Here is a 14,969-nt window from a genome sequence, read left to right on the forward strand (position 1 = left end):
TCTACGTCGTCCCCGCTTGGCCGCAGCTTGAACCACTTCACCATGCATGTTCGGCCCACGTGGTCCCCAGACTGCACCACGCCATACACTGCCGGGTCCGGGCAGCTCTGGACTGGGGGCAGAGGGCAGGAGGCTCACTGAGGAGACTGTGGAGGAGGGGGAGGGGGCCGTCCACCTGCCCCATGCAAAGGCCAAGCCCCAGTGTCCCAAGGAGGACAGCCTGGGGTGGGTGGCCATACCTCGCTTGTCCACCACGAAGTCCCCAGGGCAGAACTCGTTGTTGTCCAGGTGGTGCACGGGGAGCAGGTCGTTGGAGCGGATGCCACACTCCACCGAGCCGTCCTGCCACATCACGTCGGCTGAGGTCATGGTGGTCACCACCTCCACGGCCACCCTGCAGGCAGGCCAGGGACCAGCGGTCAGGGCCCTCCCTCCCCCCAAGGGGAAAGCAGACCACCTTTCTGCCCCACCTCATCCCCACTGACCCCACTCCCCACGCGCTGCGGGCCTGGGGACCGCCACAGGGCGGCCCGCCGCGCCCCACCTGTCCCCCGGCTTGAAGTCTCGCGTGGCCTTGCTCTTCTTCCGCTTGTGCTTCCGCTTCAGGTTCTTGATGGACAGGGGCACGCTCCTCCTGCGGCCCGTGCCGCTGCCGCTCTGCGAGGACGCGGTGGAGCTGGCCGACGAGGTCACCGAGCTCGTGTCGTCCGTGTCCTCGGCGGCCTCGTCGTCCGCGTCCTGCTCCGCCGAGTGCAGCTGGTCATCTCCGGCCTCCCGCATCAGGAAGGGGGGTAGCTGCTCGCCAGCCTCGGGGGGCTCCTCGGGGCCCTCGTCTGGTGCCTCCACCGGGCTGGCTGAGCCGTCGGGCGTCTCCTCAGGGCTCGCGGAGCCCGGCTCGCTCTGGGCCTTGGAGGCCCCCTTCTTGCCCGGGTCCTCGGAGCTGTGGTCGCGGGGACACTGGCTGTCCGGGGCGCAGGACATGACCCGAACGACCTGCTTCTTCAGCAAGCGCTTCACCTGCGAGGGCAGAGCAGAGTGTGGCTGTGGGGGTGGGGTGGGGTGGGGGCTGTGAGTTCTGACCCGGAGTGTCCCGTGGGTGGGGGGAGTTGGCAGCAAGTCCCCACTGGGTGGCTGGCAGGGGTCATCAGAGCTGCCCACTAGGAGGCGGTGACCATCCTTGCTGCCGGGTGTCAGCCACGCGGGCCCAGGACATACCTTCTTGGCCATAGAGCCCTCCCCCTGGGCGCAGTTTTTCTCTGGACATTCACAGGTCATCTTGGCCGGCTCTACCTTGGCTGGGAAGACATACAGACAGCGCTCCCCCAGCTGCCGCTGAGCGTGGTCAAAGCATCCGAGACGCTTCACCCTACGGGAGACGGGCATGGCAAAGCTGGGCTTCCTCGCACTGACACAAGCCCCACCTGCCCAAGGCAAGCACCTGGGTGGGAGGTGGGGTGGATGGAGCTCACCTGTCTAGATTCTCCTGGGTGATGACAGAGGGCGGGGGGCTGACACTGTCCGTGCCCCCGGGGCAGAAACTCTTGGTGATCCATGTGACTTTGAGCTCCACAACCTGCACCTGGGGACGGGGTGGGGAGGTGGATGGGGGTGGGAAGAGGGCAACCTGGCCAGTCAGGGCAGCGACCAAGCACTGCCTGCAACTAGACCACTTGGTTGCCCACCAAGTGTGGACACACCTGGGCACGCCCTTCCCTGGCTGACCACTCTCTCCTGCTTGTCCCCAGGGCTACTGCCAGTCTCCAGCCCAATGTGCCCCCTCAGCCCTCGGACTAAGAGGGTCATGGCAGCTACTGAGGGCGCCCCCAAGCCCCACCGCCTCCTCCAGCCCCTGGCCCCTACCTCTTCCACCACCACCCGGAACTTGCTCTTGGTGCTGAGCACGGGCTTGACCCCCGAGAGCCATTGGGCACTGGAGAAGATCTTGGCGGGGCCAATGAGCACCTGGCCCGGGTAGAAGCCGTAGGAATCATCGAAGAAGAGGCCCTGCAAGATTTGGGGTCGGGGAAGGTTCTTGTGAGCCGTGCCTCTTCACTGGATGGGTGCTCCTCCCAGGTCCTCTGCTCCCAGCCCCGACACGCACGCACGCACGCACGCACACATCCCCACCCAGCGCTGCCACCCACTCCCTAAGGCCCTCCTCAAGCTGCCCAGGGGCTGGGAGTCCCGCGCTCTGGTGTGCGGCACACAGCCCAGACACGGTCCTGCACCCAGACCCCCAGCAGGTGTGGAGGTGACGGTGCTGGGCTGAGCCTGCTCACCGAGTCGCTGACATGGGGGCAGACATCGTAGAGCTTGGCGCCGTCTTCCGTGTTCATGGAGCACCTGGAACCGAGGATGGAGTGTGATCACACACTGTATCCAGGGAGCCTGAGGGGCCGAGGCATCTCCCAGCAGCCCTGCCTCCCAGCTGTTGCTAATCTCTCAGCAGACCCTCACCTCGAGTGGCCAGGCCAGGCCTGTCACCATCAGTCTTTAAAAGAAAATCCCAGCCCTGTAGGTACCCTCGGTGACAATGCCCCAAGCAGCTGACGGGGCAGCTCAGGGTCCGGCTTGTGGCTCCTGTTGACCCCGCCCCCCTGCCTCCTTGCCACCCTGCTCCTGTGGTGAGTGAGGGGCTACCTGGCGCCATTAGACAGCTTCAGGATGACCTGGTTCTTCAGGTCGTAGACCTTCCCCAGCCAGCAGTCGTAGGCGATGTAGTCCCCGTACATGAAGGGCTGTGGGCCAAGGGGACAGGGCCGTGAGATGGTGAGCAGTAAACTGCTGTCCTGGGCAGGGGCACCTGGGCTCCCCGGACGCATGTCTGCTGAGACACTCCCATCCACAAGCCCTCAGCAGAATCCACCCCCTCCTCCCTGGGGATTCTGTTGGGGGTCGGGATACTGGATATGTGCACCAGAAGTGAGGTGCTCCCAGGCGTGGGGGTCATGAGAGAGATGTCTGTAGAGGGTGTGGGAGTGGGGGTGGGTGCTGCAGATGGAGGCTGCAGGAGAGGCAGACAGAAAGGTGGTGGGAAGTCCATGGTCTTCTCAGTCCTTCCTTCATGAGCACTGTGAAGCACCCCCCATCCCCGAAAAATACTGTCTGCAGGCCTGCCGCTCCACTGCCCTGCTGTCCTGTGCTCTGCGGCCAGCACCCTCTCTGCCCACAGAGGTTGTGGCAGCCCTGCGCAGAGAGCACACTCCTTTACCATCATGTAAGTGTACACTGAGCAGTCTACGGCCCATGTCCCTTCTGCAGGCTCGGGCGGCTCGCGTCACTGCGGTGCGGTGCGCTGGAACCGAGCCGCCATCTCGGGTCCTGCCTGCATGTGCAGAGGTCCTGGTGCACCTCTGTGTGCCTGTGTGTGTGTATACTCGCATGCGAGAAGCTGCACAGCAGCCCCCAGGGCCGGGGCGAAGGAAGTGCAGGTGGGTCAGGGCACCTCAGCCACCAGAAAGCACCGATGCTGCTGCCAAACTGCCGAGTCGCCCGGCAGGACAGAGCAGAACCGCCACCACCGCCTTTGGTCAGCGGGTACGTAAATGCTGTGCCACCATCAGGGCTGCTACCCTCAGAAAATGTCATCTGTTGGGAAGCGGTCAGTGCAGGGCCTGGCGCCCCGGGGAGCAGAGCATGTCCTCCTGCAGAGTAGGAAGAGCTGAGAGGCTGGCCCTGATTGGGGTCCTGTGTTGGGCAGGGCTGGCTCTGTGGACTGGGCAGGAGTATTCGGGGCAACATACTGGGAGTTACTCTCAAGTGTCCCAGGGGAGGAGGGAGGACAGATTGGGGGGGGGGCGGTGCGGGAGGACACAAGGCGTTGTCGGCGTCTCTGACTTCCCTGCAGGAGCGTCACGAGAGGACGGGGCTCACCCAGATGTGCTGCAGGTCCTTGCTGTTGACGGGGTAGACGATGCAGTTGGTGCCGATCAGCTTGACGGCGCAGTCGATGTTCACGTCTATGACTGTGCCGCACTGACTGTCCTGCGTGAGGAGGAGCCGCCCTCAGCACTGTGGGCAACGGCCGGCCCCTGCCATGCCCAGCCCCCACCCCCGCCCAGAACTCACAGTGGGGCGCATGTGCCGGACCACATCTCGAGGCACCACAGAGCGGTCTTCCAGCTTCAGCTGTAAGAGGGAGCTCCACGTGAGAGGCCATCCCACAGGCACTGCCAGTCCAGTACCCCAATGCAGGATGTTCGTGAGGGCACCTCTGACCACACTGACCGAGTGGCGGGCGACGGGTCCCAGCGGCCTCCGTGAGCCCGGCTCAGTCTCTGCCCTCCCTTGAGCCGGCCACCAGCGCAGCCGGGCGCAGGGCCGAGGCCTAGCTCAGTGCTGCAGTGTCCTCGGGAGCCACAGCACTCCTTCTGAGAGGAGGCTGCCCGGGCCGGGAACTGAGACTCAGACCAGGACGTCAGCGAGAACAGGCCCACGGACATGGGTTCTGGACACCAGGACACCCCCGCCGCCAGGGACCTCAGCGACACAAGGCAGTGCCGCCCGGTGGTGGGGAGGCCCCCCGTGCGACAGTGCAGGCACAGGGCCAGGCGCACCAATGCAGCTGGGGCTCCTGCGCCCCGGCTCAAGGGTGTGGAAGGGGCCGTGCGGTGGCACGGGCATGCTCTGCTCGGGCACACTGGCACAGGGGCGCCACCTCCCAACCCCAAAGACCTTCCTAAACTGTGACCTTAGTCTGGCAGGGGATGTTCCATGTGGCCCCTGCTCCTGTTTTAGATTTCCCAAAGCCACAATTGCAGGGTTTCAAGTTGCCATAGAAACTAGAAGTTGTGGTACTTCGGACACCCAACCAGAGGCTGCCTGGGCCCCTGAGCAGAGAGACGCCAAGACCCACCCCAGGGAGGCATCTGGGGAGCGGGGGCAGCACGGTGCCACGAGGCAGAACCATGTCCTGCCCCAGGGCATCCTGGGTGGGAGTCCCTGACCCAGGGGAAACTGAGGCTCCTCTGTGGAGCCCTGGCAGGGATGACCTGCAGGGTCTGGGTCTCCAGGGCGGTACCCCCATCTCTCCTGACAGAATGACTGCAGAGGGCGGGGCGGTGCTCCCGTTCCTAACCCAAACCCAACACCTTCCAGCGAGCCTGTGGGCAGAACCGCCGTGTGGTAGGTCTTAAAGGGGCAGACGGCCTCGTCTTTCCCCCATGGAGCAGCTGATGGGCTCCAACAGCCACCCTCTCAGCTAGTGCTTGGCCTGCCTACATCCCAGGCTTCTTTCCTGGCCTTTAGATGCGCAAAGTAAGGGACGGCGTGTATGCAGGGGCCGTGATGTCTTTCACACCTTGGCACCTCTCTCATGGGTCCTACCTGCTGGGCACCTTTCCCTCCTGCCTGCCTCACAAGGCCTGGCAGCACCCAGCCTGGCAGAACTGTGCTGAGGGCAGCCTGGGAGCTTGTCCTGAGACAAGCTGCCCCTGCTGGCTCACAGCCACCCTCAACAGGGTGTCCAAGTCTGTTAGCCTCAGCTTGATCCTGCAGAGCGGCTGGTGGGTTTGAACTCTGACCTTGTAGTTAGCAACCCAACACTTACCTGAACGAAAGCAGGCACTATGCCCTCCCATTTCATGGACAGGCAAACCGAGACGGAAAGAGCGCAAGCCACTCTTTCGCGGTCGCACAGCTAGGAAGAGGAGGAGCTGGGACTTGAATTCAGGCTGCACGGTCCCCCTCCCCCGCCAGCATGGTGGCGCTGAGGCAAGGGGAAGCATGGTCTGGAGGGCCCCACCGGTGGAGCGACACAATAGGGACCCTCCCCAGCTCCGGTGCACGCCTGGGACATGTGGGAGCCAGCAGGGGCCCGAGGGTGGTCCTGGTGAAGGACCAAGCATCCAGTCACAAAGCAGCCCTGGAATGGCAGGGGTTAAGGACTGAACACCCCTGGCACCCTGAAGGAGATGAGACACAGGACTGCTCCTGTGAAGAGGACGGTCCAGCACTGCCTGTAGGTCCCCATGAGTCAGAACTGACGAGGTGGCAGGGATGACCCACAGCAGGGCCCCCGCTGGCTGCCAACACCAGAGGGCGCTGTGCTGCGCCCCGTAAACCCACATCCTACTGTTTCGGGTCCCCACTGGGGGCCACGTGAGCTGAGTTCTAGGGAGGAGTAGCATCAGGATGGGGTAACCCTCACTAACCACCTCTGACATGCAGGCAAGACAACCGTATGAGCCGAAAAGCGAGGATTTGAAGAACGTGCCGACACCGATCAGAGAGGCGTTATGAATTACGCTGTAACCTACGGAACACAGTGTCCCCACTAGACTGACAGGTGACATCCTGGTGCTTGGTGGAAAGACGACGTTGTCCAGGATGTCATTTTACTTGCTCTACCACCAATGCCCATCGAAGCCGCAGCCGCAGAATCAAACTACGTGCTGCACGGGGCAAATCGGATGTAACAGACCTCTCCTTAAGGCAATAAAAGGCAAAGACGCCGCTTCAAAGGCGAAGGAGCAGCTAGCCCAAGCCACAGTGTCTCCAGTCGCCTCACGTGTACCCCAAAGCTGGTCGAGGAAAGATGAAGAAGAACTGATGGCTGTGATAACTGACAGTGCCAGGGCCGGCCGGCCAGGACGCTCCTTAGGAGCGAGTGAGGATGCCGAGGCTTGATCTCAAGTCCGGTGGACATGCTGTCGGGGACCAGCTCCTCGAGAAGGTCAGCGATCTGCTACTTGGAGATTCAAGCTCACGCTCACTGCCGCTGAGTGGATTCTGACTCACGGCCACCCTACGGACAGAGCAGAGCCGCCCCCCCGGTGGGCGTCCACACCGTGATTCTCTATGGGAACAGAAAGCCCATCTTCCTCCTGTGAAGCAACGGGTGGCTTAGAGCTGCTGCCCTGTGGGTGCCAGTCTTAATGTCACCCCGAAGCCACGGGGTCTCTCCATAAAGAGGTACAGCTGGGGAAACCCTATGGGGCAGATTTTACTCTTGTCACCAGTCAAGAGTGGGTGGGAAGGAACTGGCTGGGGCACCCAACAAGGATGGAGACGGCAACGGTACTGATGACAGCAGCCCCGTTTCCCAGCGGCTGGAAAGGGGGGGGGGGTGGAGCAGGAGGCCTAGGCGCACTACACTTCTTCCATCACACACATCTGCTCCAGGCTGCCTGGTCCCCAGGAGCCCCTCTCCTGATCTTCCATGCAGCCCAGAGCTGCTGAACAAGGGTGGGTGCTACAGCACACCTAGGCCGCAGCTGCAGCCACTGTGGGCCCAGAGAGGGCGTGGCTGCTAAGTGAGGGCCGGCCAAGGGCCGGTGGCCGCCTTAGCGTCTGCATGCGTGCTTGGGGTGACCTGGCACTGAGGTGGTCGGCCCGGCCCTGGGAAGAGCCAGGAGCTGTGGCGCTGGGCTGGGGCCTGGCCTCTCAGTCTGGCTTCTTCCAGGCACTTGATGAGAAGGACAAATGACATGCCGAGAAGCCTGCTGTCCCCAGAAGTGACTTCCTGTGCCATTCACATGCGGAGTCTCTAGTCCAGCCCGTGGGCCTGGAGAGGGCTGATTTTCACATGAGGGGCTTCCTGGGCCTGCCGGGCACCACAAGTGAGCAAGAGATCAGGCTAGTCATGTAGGCCAGAGGGCCCTCCTGGGGCCGGCCCCCTGACTGAAGGTCCCTAAAAAACTGCCTCTGTCAGTCCAGAGAGTGAAGACCTGGGGGCTGACCTGGGGAGGGGGGGGTCCCCAGCCAGCATCCCCTGAAGCTTCTTGGGAATGCCGGCACCTGGCAACAACCCCAGGTTATATGCATGCATGGGGCCCAAGCCCCCGTGGTTCCGAGCAGGAATAGGAGGGTGGGGGGTGTCATCACTTCCCAGCCAGTCTCCAGGTTGTTTTGGGGTGAGGGTGGGATGAGAGGGGTGGATGGGCAGCCTTGGAAACCAGCTGGGACAGTGCCTCCCGGACTGCAGGGCCCACCGTGTCAGGATGACGTGGAGGTAACAGGCTTGGTGCAGCTCGTTTTGCTGCTACGGGGTAAAGGGCGCCCCACCCACCTTCACTGCTTTGAAGGTGGCTGTCAGCTGTGTCACCGTGGATGGCTTTGGGGTGAGCTGGGGAGTGGCCCCTTTCCTCGGGCAGTCTTGAGACAGTTCCCAAAGTGGTTCGGATGCACCCTGCCCCCAGACCCATTGGCTAGTGTATGAAAGGCAGCCAGGGAGAAGGACCGTTGCTGGCCTTTACCTCCTCCCTGCTTGGCTTTGGGGGCAGACCAGCTGGAGGACTGTGTGAGTCTGGGGGCAGCAACACTCAGTGTAAGCAACCCCGTGCTGAGGGTCTGCAGAACCTATTTGGAGGCCGATGAACCGGACACCCTTGGGTGCTGGGCACCTACTGGCCTAGCGACTCCATAGCCCTGGGACTCCTGTGACCTCTTGGTTTTGTTGTGAAGTCCTGACATGTGCTCCCGGGATCACCAGCAGCCCCTGCTCTGGAGTGTGAGCCAGGGCCGGGACAGTCACCATGAGAAAACAGCCGGTAATTTCTACCTGCTTAATGTCTCTCCTGCTGGGACCACATCTCTGTTTTCTGACCTCAGCTCCCAGGGCCCACCCCACAGGCCCAAGCAGGCTGCTGAGAGGAGAATAGGGCCCAGGTCTGCGTGAGCAGGGTCCTGGGGTGAGGCTCGGAGCGGCCCGGAGTGCACACCCATCCACACAGAGTACACGTGCGTGGAGCACACTCACAGAGTGTGCATGAGCTCAGGTCTACTCCTATGGAGTCCATGTGTGTGGTACACTCACAGGGGACACACCTTAGAGAACAGGCACCTGAGTGCACGTGCTGGGAGCACACTCACAGAGTAATGTTCTCAGAACACACATGCTCAGGCTACACTCACATGGAATTTGCACGTGGCGTACACTCACGCTGCCAGAAGCAATGCTCAGATGTAGCACTGCAATGCTTTGTGGAAATCTTGCAAACGGGTAAGCTTGGGTGAGACTCGGGAGCCAATCTGCAGAGGTGGTGCTCTGCAGAAAACCCACAGGACACCTTGCAGAAGCAAGGGGCCACCACTTGTGCCCAGGGCCAGCTGTTTGTTTCAGATTTAGCTGCCACAGACGCTCCTATATCAGGGAGTCAGCGCTGGACACCAGCTGGGCCACTGGGCGGGTCCAGGCAGTTAGAGGACACTCAGGCTCATTTCTCTTCCCCCACTCCAGCCCTGTATCTCAGTGTCGCTGGGTGGTGGGGGATTCCCCAACTAGAGACCAGACCCCAGTATGCAGCTCCCAGGGCCCTGCATCCCAAGAGTGTTTCTGTATAGAGCTGTTTCCACACAGCCCCTCAGCCACACCCACAGCTGCTCCAGCCCCAGGCCTGGCACCTAAGCCAGGTGACACGTCAGGCCCGGACTCAGAGAGAGAGCCTGGCCTGCACAGGGCCACTCATCGCTGGCCCTGCCTGCTGTCTTCAGGAGACCTCTGCTGCCTGACTCAGTCATCACACCCCAGAAGGATGACGCACTTGGGGCCGGAAATGGACCTGTCCTCAGGAGAGACCCACCGCCAGAGATAAAGCAGAGGGCCAGGGAGAGTGAGGGAGCCCCTTCCCGAGACAGACGGCCACAGGGTCACAACAGACCCCAGCCTGCCCAGGAGCATGAAGATGCGCAGGTCCGGCAGTACCTGGAAACGCCTCTGACCTCGAGCGCTGCCCCCTGAACATCCCAGCTCAGGGCCACCATGCAGAGGAGCCGCTGGACCACCATGCCAGCCAGAGCGGGCGTCTGAAGGGTCGTGAAGCAGTGCTCAAAGGGCCGCCAGGTCCATAGTCCAGGGGAGGACCAGGTCGGCTAGCTCTCCATCATCAGGTTCCCAGGAGGGGTTGGAGGGGGCTCTCCATCGCAGGGTCCCAGGGGGTGAGAGGTCCCCATCAGGGAGCACTTCACTGCAGGGAGCCTGGGAGACAGATACCCAGCTGGCTGCACTCGTCGGCCGGCCCCCTAATCAAGGCCAGGCCTGGGCGCTAAGGGCAGACGCTAATTAGAAGGCACTAAGAATGAAAGCTGGAGAACCAAGGTGTCACAGCAAAGTGGCTTAAAATACTCAGCATGTGAGACGCCACAGACCCCCAGCTCTCACTCCCCGGGCGGAGGCGGGGACAGGCCCTCCTGGGGGCCAGGGGGGTGCAGGGACAGAGACACAGGCACCATGTCCTCAGACCCCAGGTCCCACCTGGGACCTGACCCTCCCTCCGGTGGTCCAGACCAGATTCTGGACCAGGTTGGCCCCAGCCCACGTCAGGACATGCCTGGTGACCCTGCCCAGCTGCCATCCAAGTCTGAGAGTGGGCTTCCTCAGGGACGGAGGACACACACCTGCCACCTCCCTCACGTGGGGGCAGGACAGCAGCTTCCAGGAGCCCAGTGCTCAGAGCTGCAGTCCTGGCAGGCTGGGCTCGGGTAAATGGGGCACATTCAGTCTCACAGGCATGCCTACCTGGGTCCTTGGCCCAGACCCCTCCAACGGTGGTCAGACCCCTTTGGGGCTCCACACTGCAGCCCACACAAACATGACATCTTCCGCACCCACAACGCGCCTCCCTGTGCAGGAAGTCTGCAGAGTCACCTCTGTTCACACCCCAAGCGCCCAGGAGATCACTGGTGGATCACTACGCTCTGCAGAGCACAGGCCGCCTCCCAGGAAAAGGATGTGCTCAGCATAGCTATTTTTAAAAATGCAAATACGGTAGAAGAGGCAGGGGAGCCCAGTCCTTGGCCACTGGTTCCTCCAGGGCCCTGTTCTTACAACCATGTGCACAGGTATGCCAGGGCCCAGTCACATTACAGGGGACACACACGGGCACCCAAATACAGACACACCAGGACATAGCTACATACAAGAACACACAAACAACCACACCAGGCCCAGCCATACACAGGACAATCACACAGGAGACACAATGAGACGGACACACGCGCACACACACACACCCTCCACGGAGTCTGGCGGGGTTGCCCGTGAGCACTGTCCCCAGACAAAGAAGGTCTAGCTGCAGAGTTCTTCCTGACAAGGAGACCGCAGGGGTGAGAAATAAGACCCCGGGGTTCATGACAGCAGATCCCAGACCCCATGACACGCATGGCCATTGTCCTCAGTCAAGAGCCAGCGCAGCCAGGCTCACCGTCTCCGGAGGGGACACCCAGGGTTTACTGTGACCGCCACGCCATCGCTTTCCTCCAGCCCTGGTCAGCACAGCTCACCTCAGTTGCCCTAAAGCAAACAGAACCAACCGAGCCCCTGCCTGGCCCACGATGGGTTTACACCTGAGGCTCGAGCTCCAGGACACCAGCAAAACCACAGCGTCAGCAGCAGCCCCTTTGAGATCCATGCCCGGCCTGCTCTCAGTGGGCCGGCAAAGTCGAGGGGAGCCCCGCCATCTCGGACGGCATCCCAGGTGCCCGTCTGCATGGCCACCATGGACACACACCTGCGCCACTCTCAGCCCCGAGTACAGGTGAGCACGCACCGTCACGCCTCGGCTGAGTGTCTGAGGCGCAGCATGGGGACGGCAGGGTGACACAAGACCAGAGGAAAGGGGCTTGGGGAAGCGAATCCAACCCCAAGCCAAGCCCACTCCCGACAAGCTGATTCCGACTCAGGCTGGAGTGGACTGTGGGCCCGAGCTTGTCGAACTCCAGGGAAGCAGGCCACCTCCCTGCCTGTGCCCCGGGGAGCGGGTGGTGGCTTTGAACCATCGACCTTCCAGCAGTTAGCAGCACCATTCTCAGCCTGCTGCGTCCTCGGAGAAGTCCTGCGGTTAGAATTTTCTGCTTGACTCTTGCCCCTCTTGCTTTGTTGGATGTGGGCAGACACAGGTGTGGGGTTAAAAGTGTGTTCTCTACAGACACTGCTGACCACCTCCTCTCTGGGTGCAGGGTCACCGCAGGTCACCAGGGCCAGGGGGGCACTGCTCTGCCTCAGAGCTCTGTCATTCAGGAGCATGGAGTGACTCAGCTCCCAAGTGAGACGGCACCAAGGTGGGCCAAGGCCCTGAGCAGCGGGGGTGGGTCTCCACTAAAGCCCCCCATTAGCCCAGGGCCAGCGCCGCTTCCAAAGAAGGGCAGCTCGAGGCAGCTCCACGGGCTGTCAGGGACAAGCTGATGAGAGAGCCTGAGCCCAGCACAGCAGCCCCATGGGATCTGGGTCTTCACAGGAGGCCCTGTACCAGGGCCCTGTGTGCTGTTATAACCAAGGCTGTCCGCGCAGCGCACACGCTGGAGTGGAGCACACACAGGCATGCACTGCCCTGTGCCCCCACTCATCCACCCACGCATCTACCTATGGAACCTGCACACCTTTTTTGGTGCTGTTACTGTTATAAAGTGGTCTGTTACAGCATTTAAAGGAGTTCCGGTGGAGTAGTGGTTATGTGTTGGGCTGCGATCTGCATGGTCGGCAGTTCGAAACCATCAGCAGCTCCTCAGGAGGAAGACAGGCCTTTCTACTCCTGTAAACAGTTCCCGTCTCGGAAGCCCACAGGGGGTCGCCATGAGTCGGCAGTGACCTGACGGCAGTGAGTTTGGCTTTGGGTTTGTGGCATTTACCAAAACTGCCCCCTTTTCTCCTGTACACGTCTTTGTGTCTCCACTGACTGTGGTCAAGCTGTGCCGATTTCACCTACAATTGGTGGTCTTGCCTTGCCCATGCCAAAAATACCACATGTCTACCCTCCTAGAGGGAACCTGGTTGTGCACGGGGCTGCTACCTGTGAGGCTAGCAGTTTGAACCCACCAGCCGCTCTGAGGGAGAAAGACAAAGAGTTAAGAGTCTTGCAAACCCACAGGTCAGTTCTACCCGCCCTACGGGGTGGGCTGGGGGGCTGAACTGACTCCACAGCAGTTACTGCGAGGCTGGTAAGGGAGCGGATTCTGAAAATCAGTTGTCTTTTTATCAACGTATGCACAAGCTTAAAACTGAAAATCAAGACCCTGAAAAGGCTGAACAGTAAACTCAGCCTCTAAATCGTGCTCCTTGGTGAGTTTACCTCCACATATAAACCGTTCAGATTCCACGAACCACAAGGTGGGGTCTGCACTCACCACCCGTGGCAGTCAGGAAGGTCGCAGCACCAGGCGGCTGTGGGGGAGCCGTCCTGCCGGCACCATCCACATGAGCGGCAAGGGGCTTCACTTCCAACTCGTGAGCTATGTGTGTTATGGTGCCACTGCCTCCTGCCCTCCTGGCTTGGGGGTCTCACGACTTAACTGCCTGCTCCGCGCCTCCTCCTGGCCCTGCGGGGGGCTCCACGTGGTTAACTGAATGCGGTATGAAAGTGGGTCAGGATTTGCATCTCAGATCTCCCTTGTTGAGGGGCGCTCACTGGAGCCTGAGTTTCCAGTTTCTTCCTCCTGAGGAGCAAGGAAGGCCTGCAGGCTGCCTCCGCCTGCCCTCCACCCTGCTCTCGCCCTTGAACGACAGCGGAGCCGGTTCAGGAGGAGGACACGCACACCGCACGCGCAAGGTTTCCCCAGGGGCATCTGGCCTCGACTGCTGCCGGGTTTGATGGTCGCTCTGGGGCGGTGTCTTTGTCTCTCGGCTGCTCCCGCGCTGCTGCGCCTCCCTGGGCCTCCCCGACTGCATCCCGCCTGCACCTGCTCCTTGGCACAGACCACTTCTTCAACGCCGCCGAGGCCTGGCGCCTTTGGTCACATCTCTTCCAGCAGACAGATTCCTGCTGACGTTGACACTGACCCTGGATTTAAATTCAATCATGAGAGTTCTCATTTCTAGAGATTCGAGTGGAGTCTTTAAAAAACACACAGACTTCTTGAGGCCTTGTCTTCCCTTTGATTTCTTCCTACTACTTCTTTTAGCTCTACGTATTTATAGCACCGCTTCTATTGCCTAGCAGTCGAGCGAACACGATGGCGGCGGGCGGGCGGGGGCTTGTGAGGATTATCGGTTTTCCTGCAGGGAATGCGCCTGCCTGTCCTGGCATCATTTCTGTGGCCCCCTGGCCTGCTCTCCCTCCTGGTTCCTGGTCCCTAACCAGGTGGCTAGCTCACTCTGTCCCCTCTGTCCCCCTCCTCCTCTTCTCTCTTCTAGGCTTGGCGAGAGGTTGGCAGTGCTTTTTAAGTGATTGTCGTGGAAGGGTGTCTACACGCTAGCTTGACCAGACGAGGCTGTCCACTCCTGTCGAGAGCGACAGTCTGGGAAACCGAGGGGCAGTTCTACCCTGTCCTATGGGTTGCCATGAATTGGCATCGACTCCATGTTAGTGCGTTTGGTTTTGGCTCAGCCTCCCAGCTGGTTGACAACCGGACACCAGGCTGGCTCCCCACCTGTTCTACACACCCTGCTCACTCTCTCTCTGGCAGCTTCACTGTCCCGTGTTCTGGAAGTTCACGCCACGCCAGAGTTAGGGCCTTTCCACCCACCAGTCTAGGACCCTGTGACCATGAGTTCTGGAGACAATTCCTGTTTCTCTGAACGTGTCTGTCCTTCCTTCCCCTGTCCCTTCTGATCCACAGAGTGCCTCGACGTTAAATGTTTGTGTTTCTTCAACTTAAATATGTATGCTTGAGATGTCTGCAAGAACTCTTTCTTGCTGAGCTTTTAACCCTGGACACGGTACGGGCTCGAGTGTCTGAGAACAGTCACTGCATACATGTCTTGAGCGTGTATTCTGTTTGCTGCCATCGACTTTCCTCTTCCTGGTTCTGACTCGGACAGCTCCAGCTGGAAGCGCCCTGAATCGGACCGTGGTCCCCGCTCCTCATCCCCACTTACAAGGGAGACCACACAGGATTTTGGTGGCGATGGGATGGTTCTGTGCCTTGGCTGCTGTGGTGGTTACACAAATGCACACGCAGGAGAAAGCAGCGCCTACACTGGGCGCTCACACGGGGACCAATGTCAACATTTCACAGTACCTCTGGCATAGTGGGTTACACGTTGGGCTGCTGACCGCGAGGTTAACTGTTCAAAACCACCAGCGGCTCCTGGGGGG

General features: G+C 61.0%; 1 protein-coding gene across 1 annotated transcript in view; it reads right to left on the bottom strand.

Annotated features, from left to right (window-relative positions):
• UBE2O (ubiquitin conjugating enzyme E2 O) overlaps positions 1 to 14,969 on the bottom strand; it is a 53,522-nt gene that overhangs the window by 6,581 nt on the left and 31,972 nt on the right. Inside the window, exons 2-11 of the mRNA XM_004709276.3 lie at positions 4,069 to 4,128; positions 3,874 to 3,984; positions 2,641 to 2,738; positions 2,280 to 2,343; positions 1,861 to 2,004; positions 1,470 to 1,579; positions 1,216 to 1,366; positions 545 to 1,017; positions 240 to 394; positions 2 to 112 (exon numbers count right to left, since the gene is read on the bottom strand). Coding sequence (XP_004709333.2) covers positions 2 to 112; positions 240 to 394; positions 545 to 1,017; positions 1,216 to 1,366; positions 1,470 to 1,579; positions 1,861 to 2,004; positions 2,280 to 2,343; positions 2,641 to 2,738; positions 3,874 to 3,984; positions 4,069 to 4,080 — 1,429 coding nt within the window. The 5' untranslated portion in view covers positions 4,081 to 4,128. The remainder of the gene's footprint in view (position 1; positions 113 to 239; positions 395 to 544; positions 1,018 to 1,215; positions 1,367 to 1,469; positions 1,580 to 1,860; positions 2,005 to 2,279; positions 2,344 to 2,640; positions 2,739 to 3,873; positions 3,985 to 4,068; positions 4,129 to 14,969) is intronic.

The sequence above is a fragment of the Echinops telfairi genome, unplaced genomic scaffold (assembly GCF_000313985.2).
Source record: "Echinops telfairi isolate 266 unplaced genomic scaffold, ASM31398v2 ScPeMD7_7458;HRSCAF=8496, whole genome shotgun sequence".
Taxonomy (NCBI): domain Eukaryota; kingdom Metazoa; phylum Chordata; class Mammalia; order Afrosoricida; family Tenrecidae; genus Echinops; species Echinops telfairi.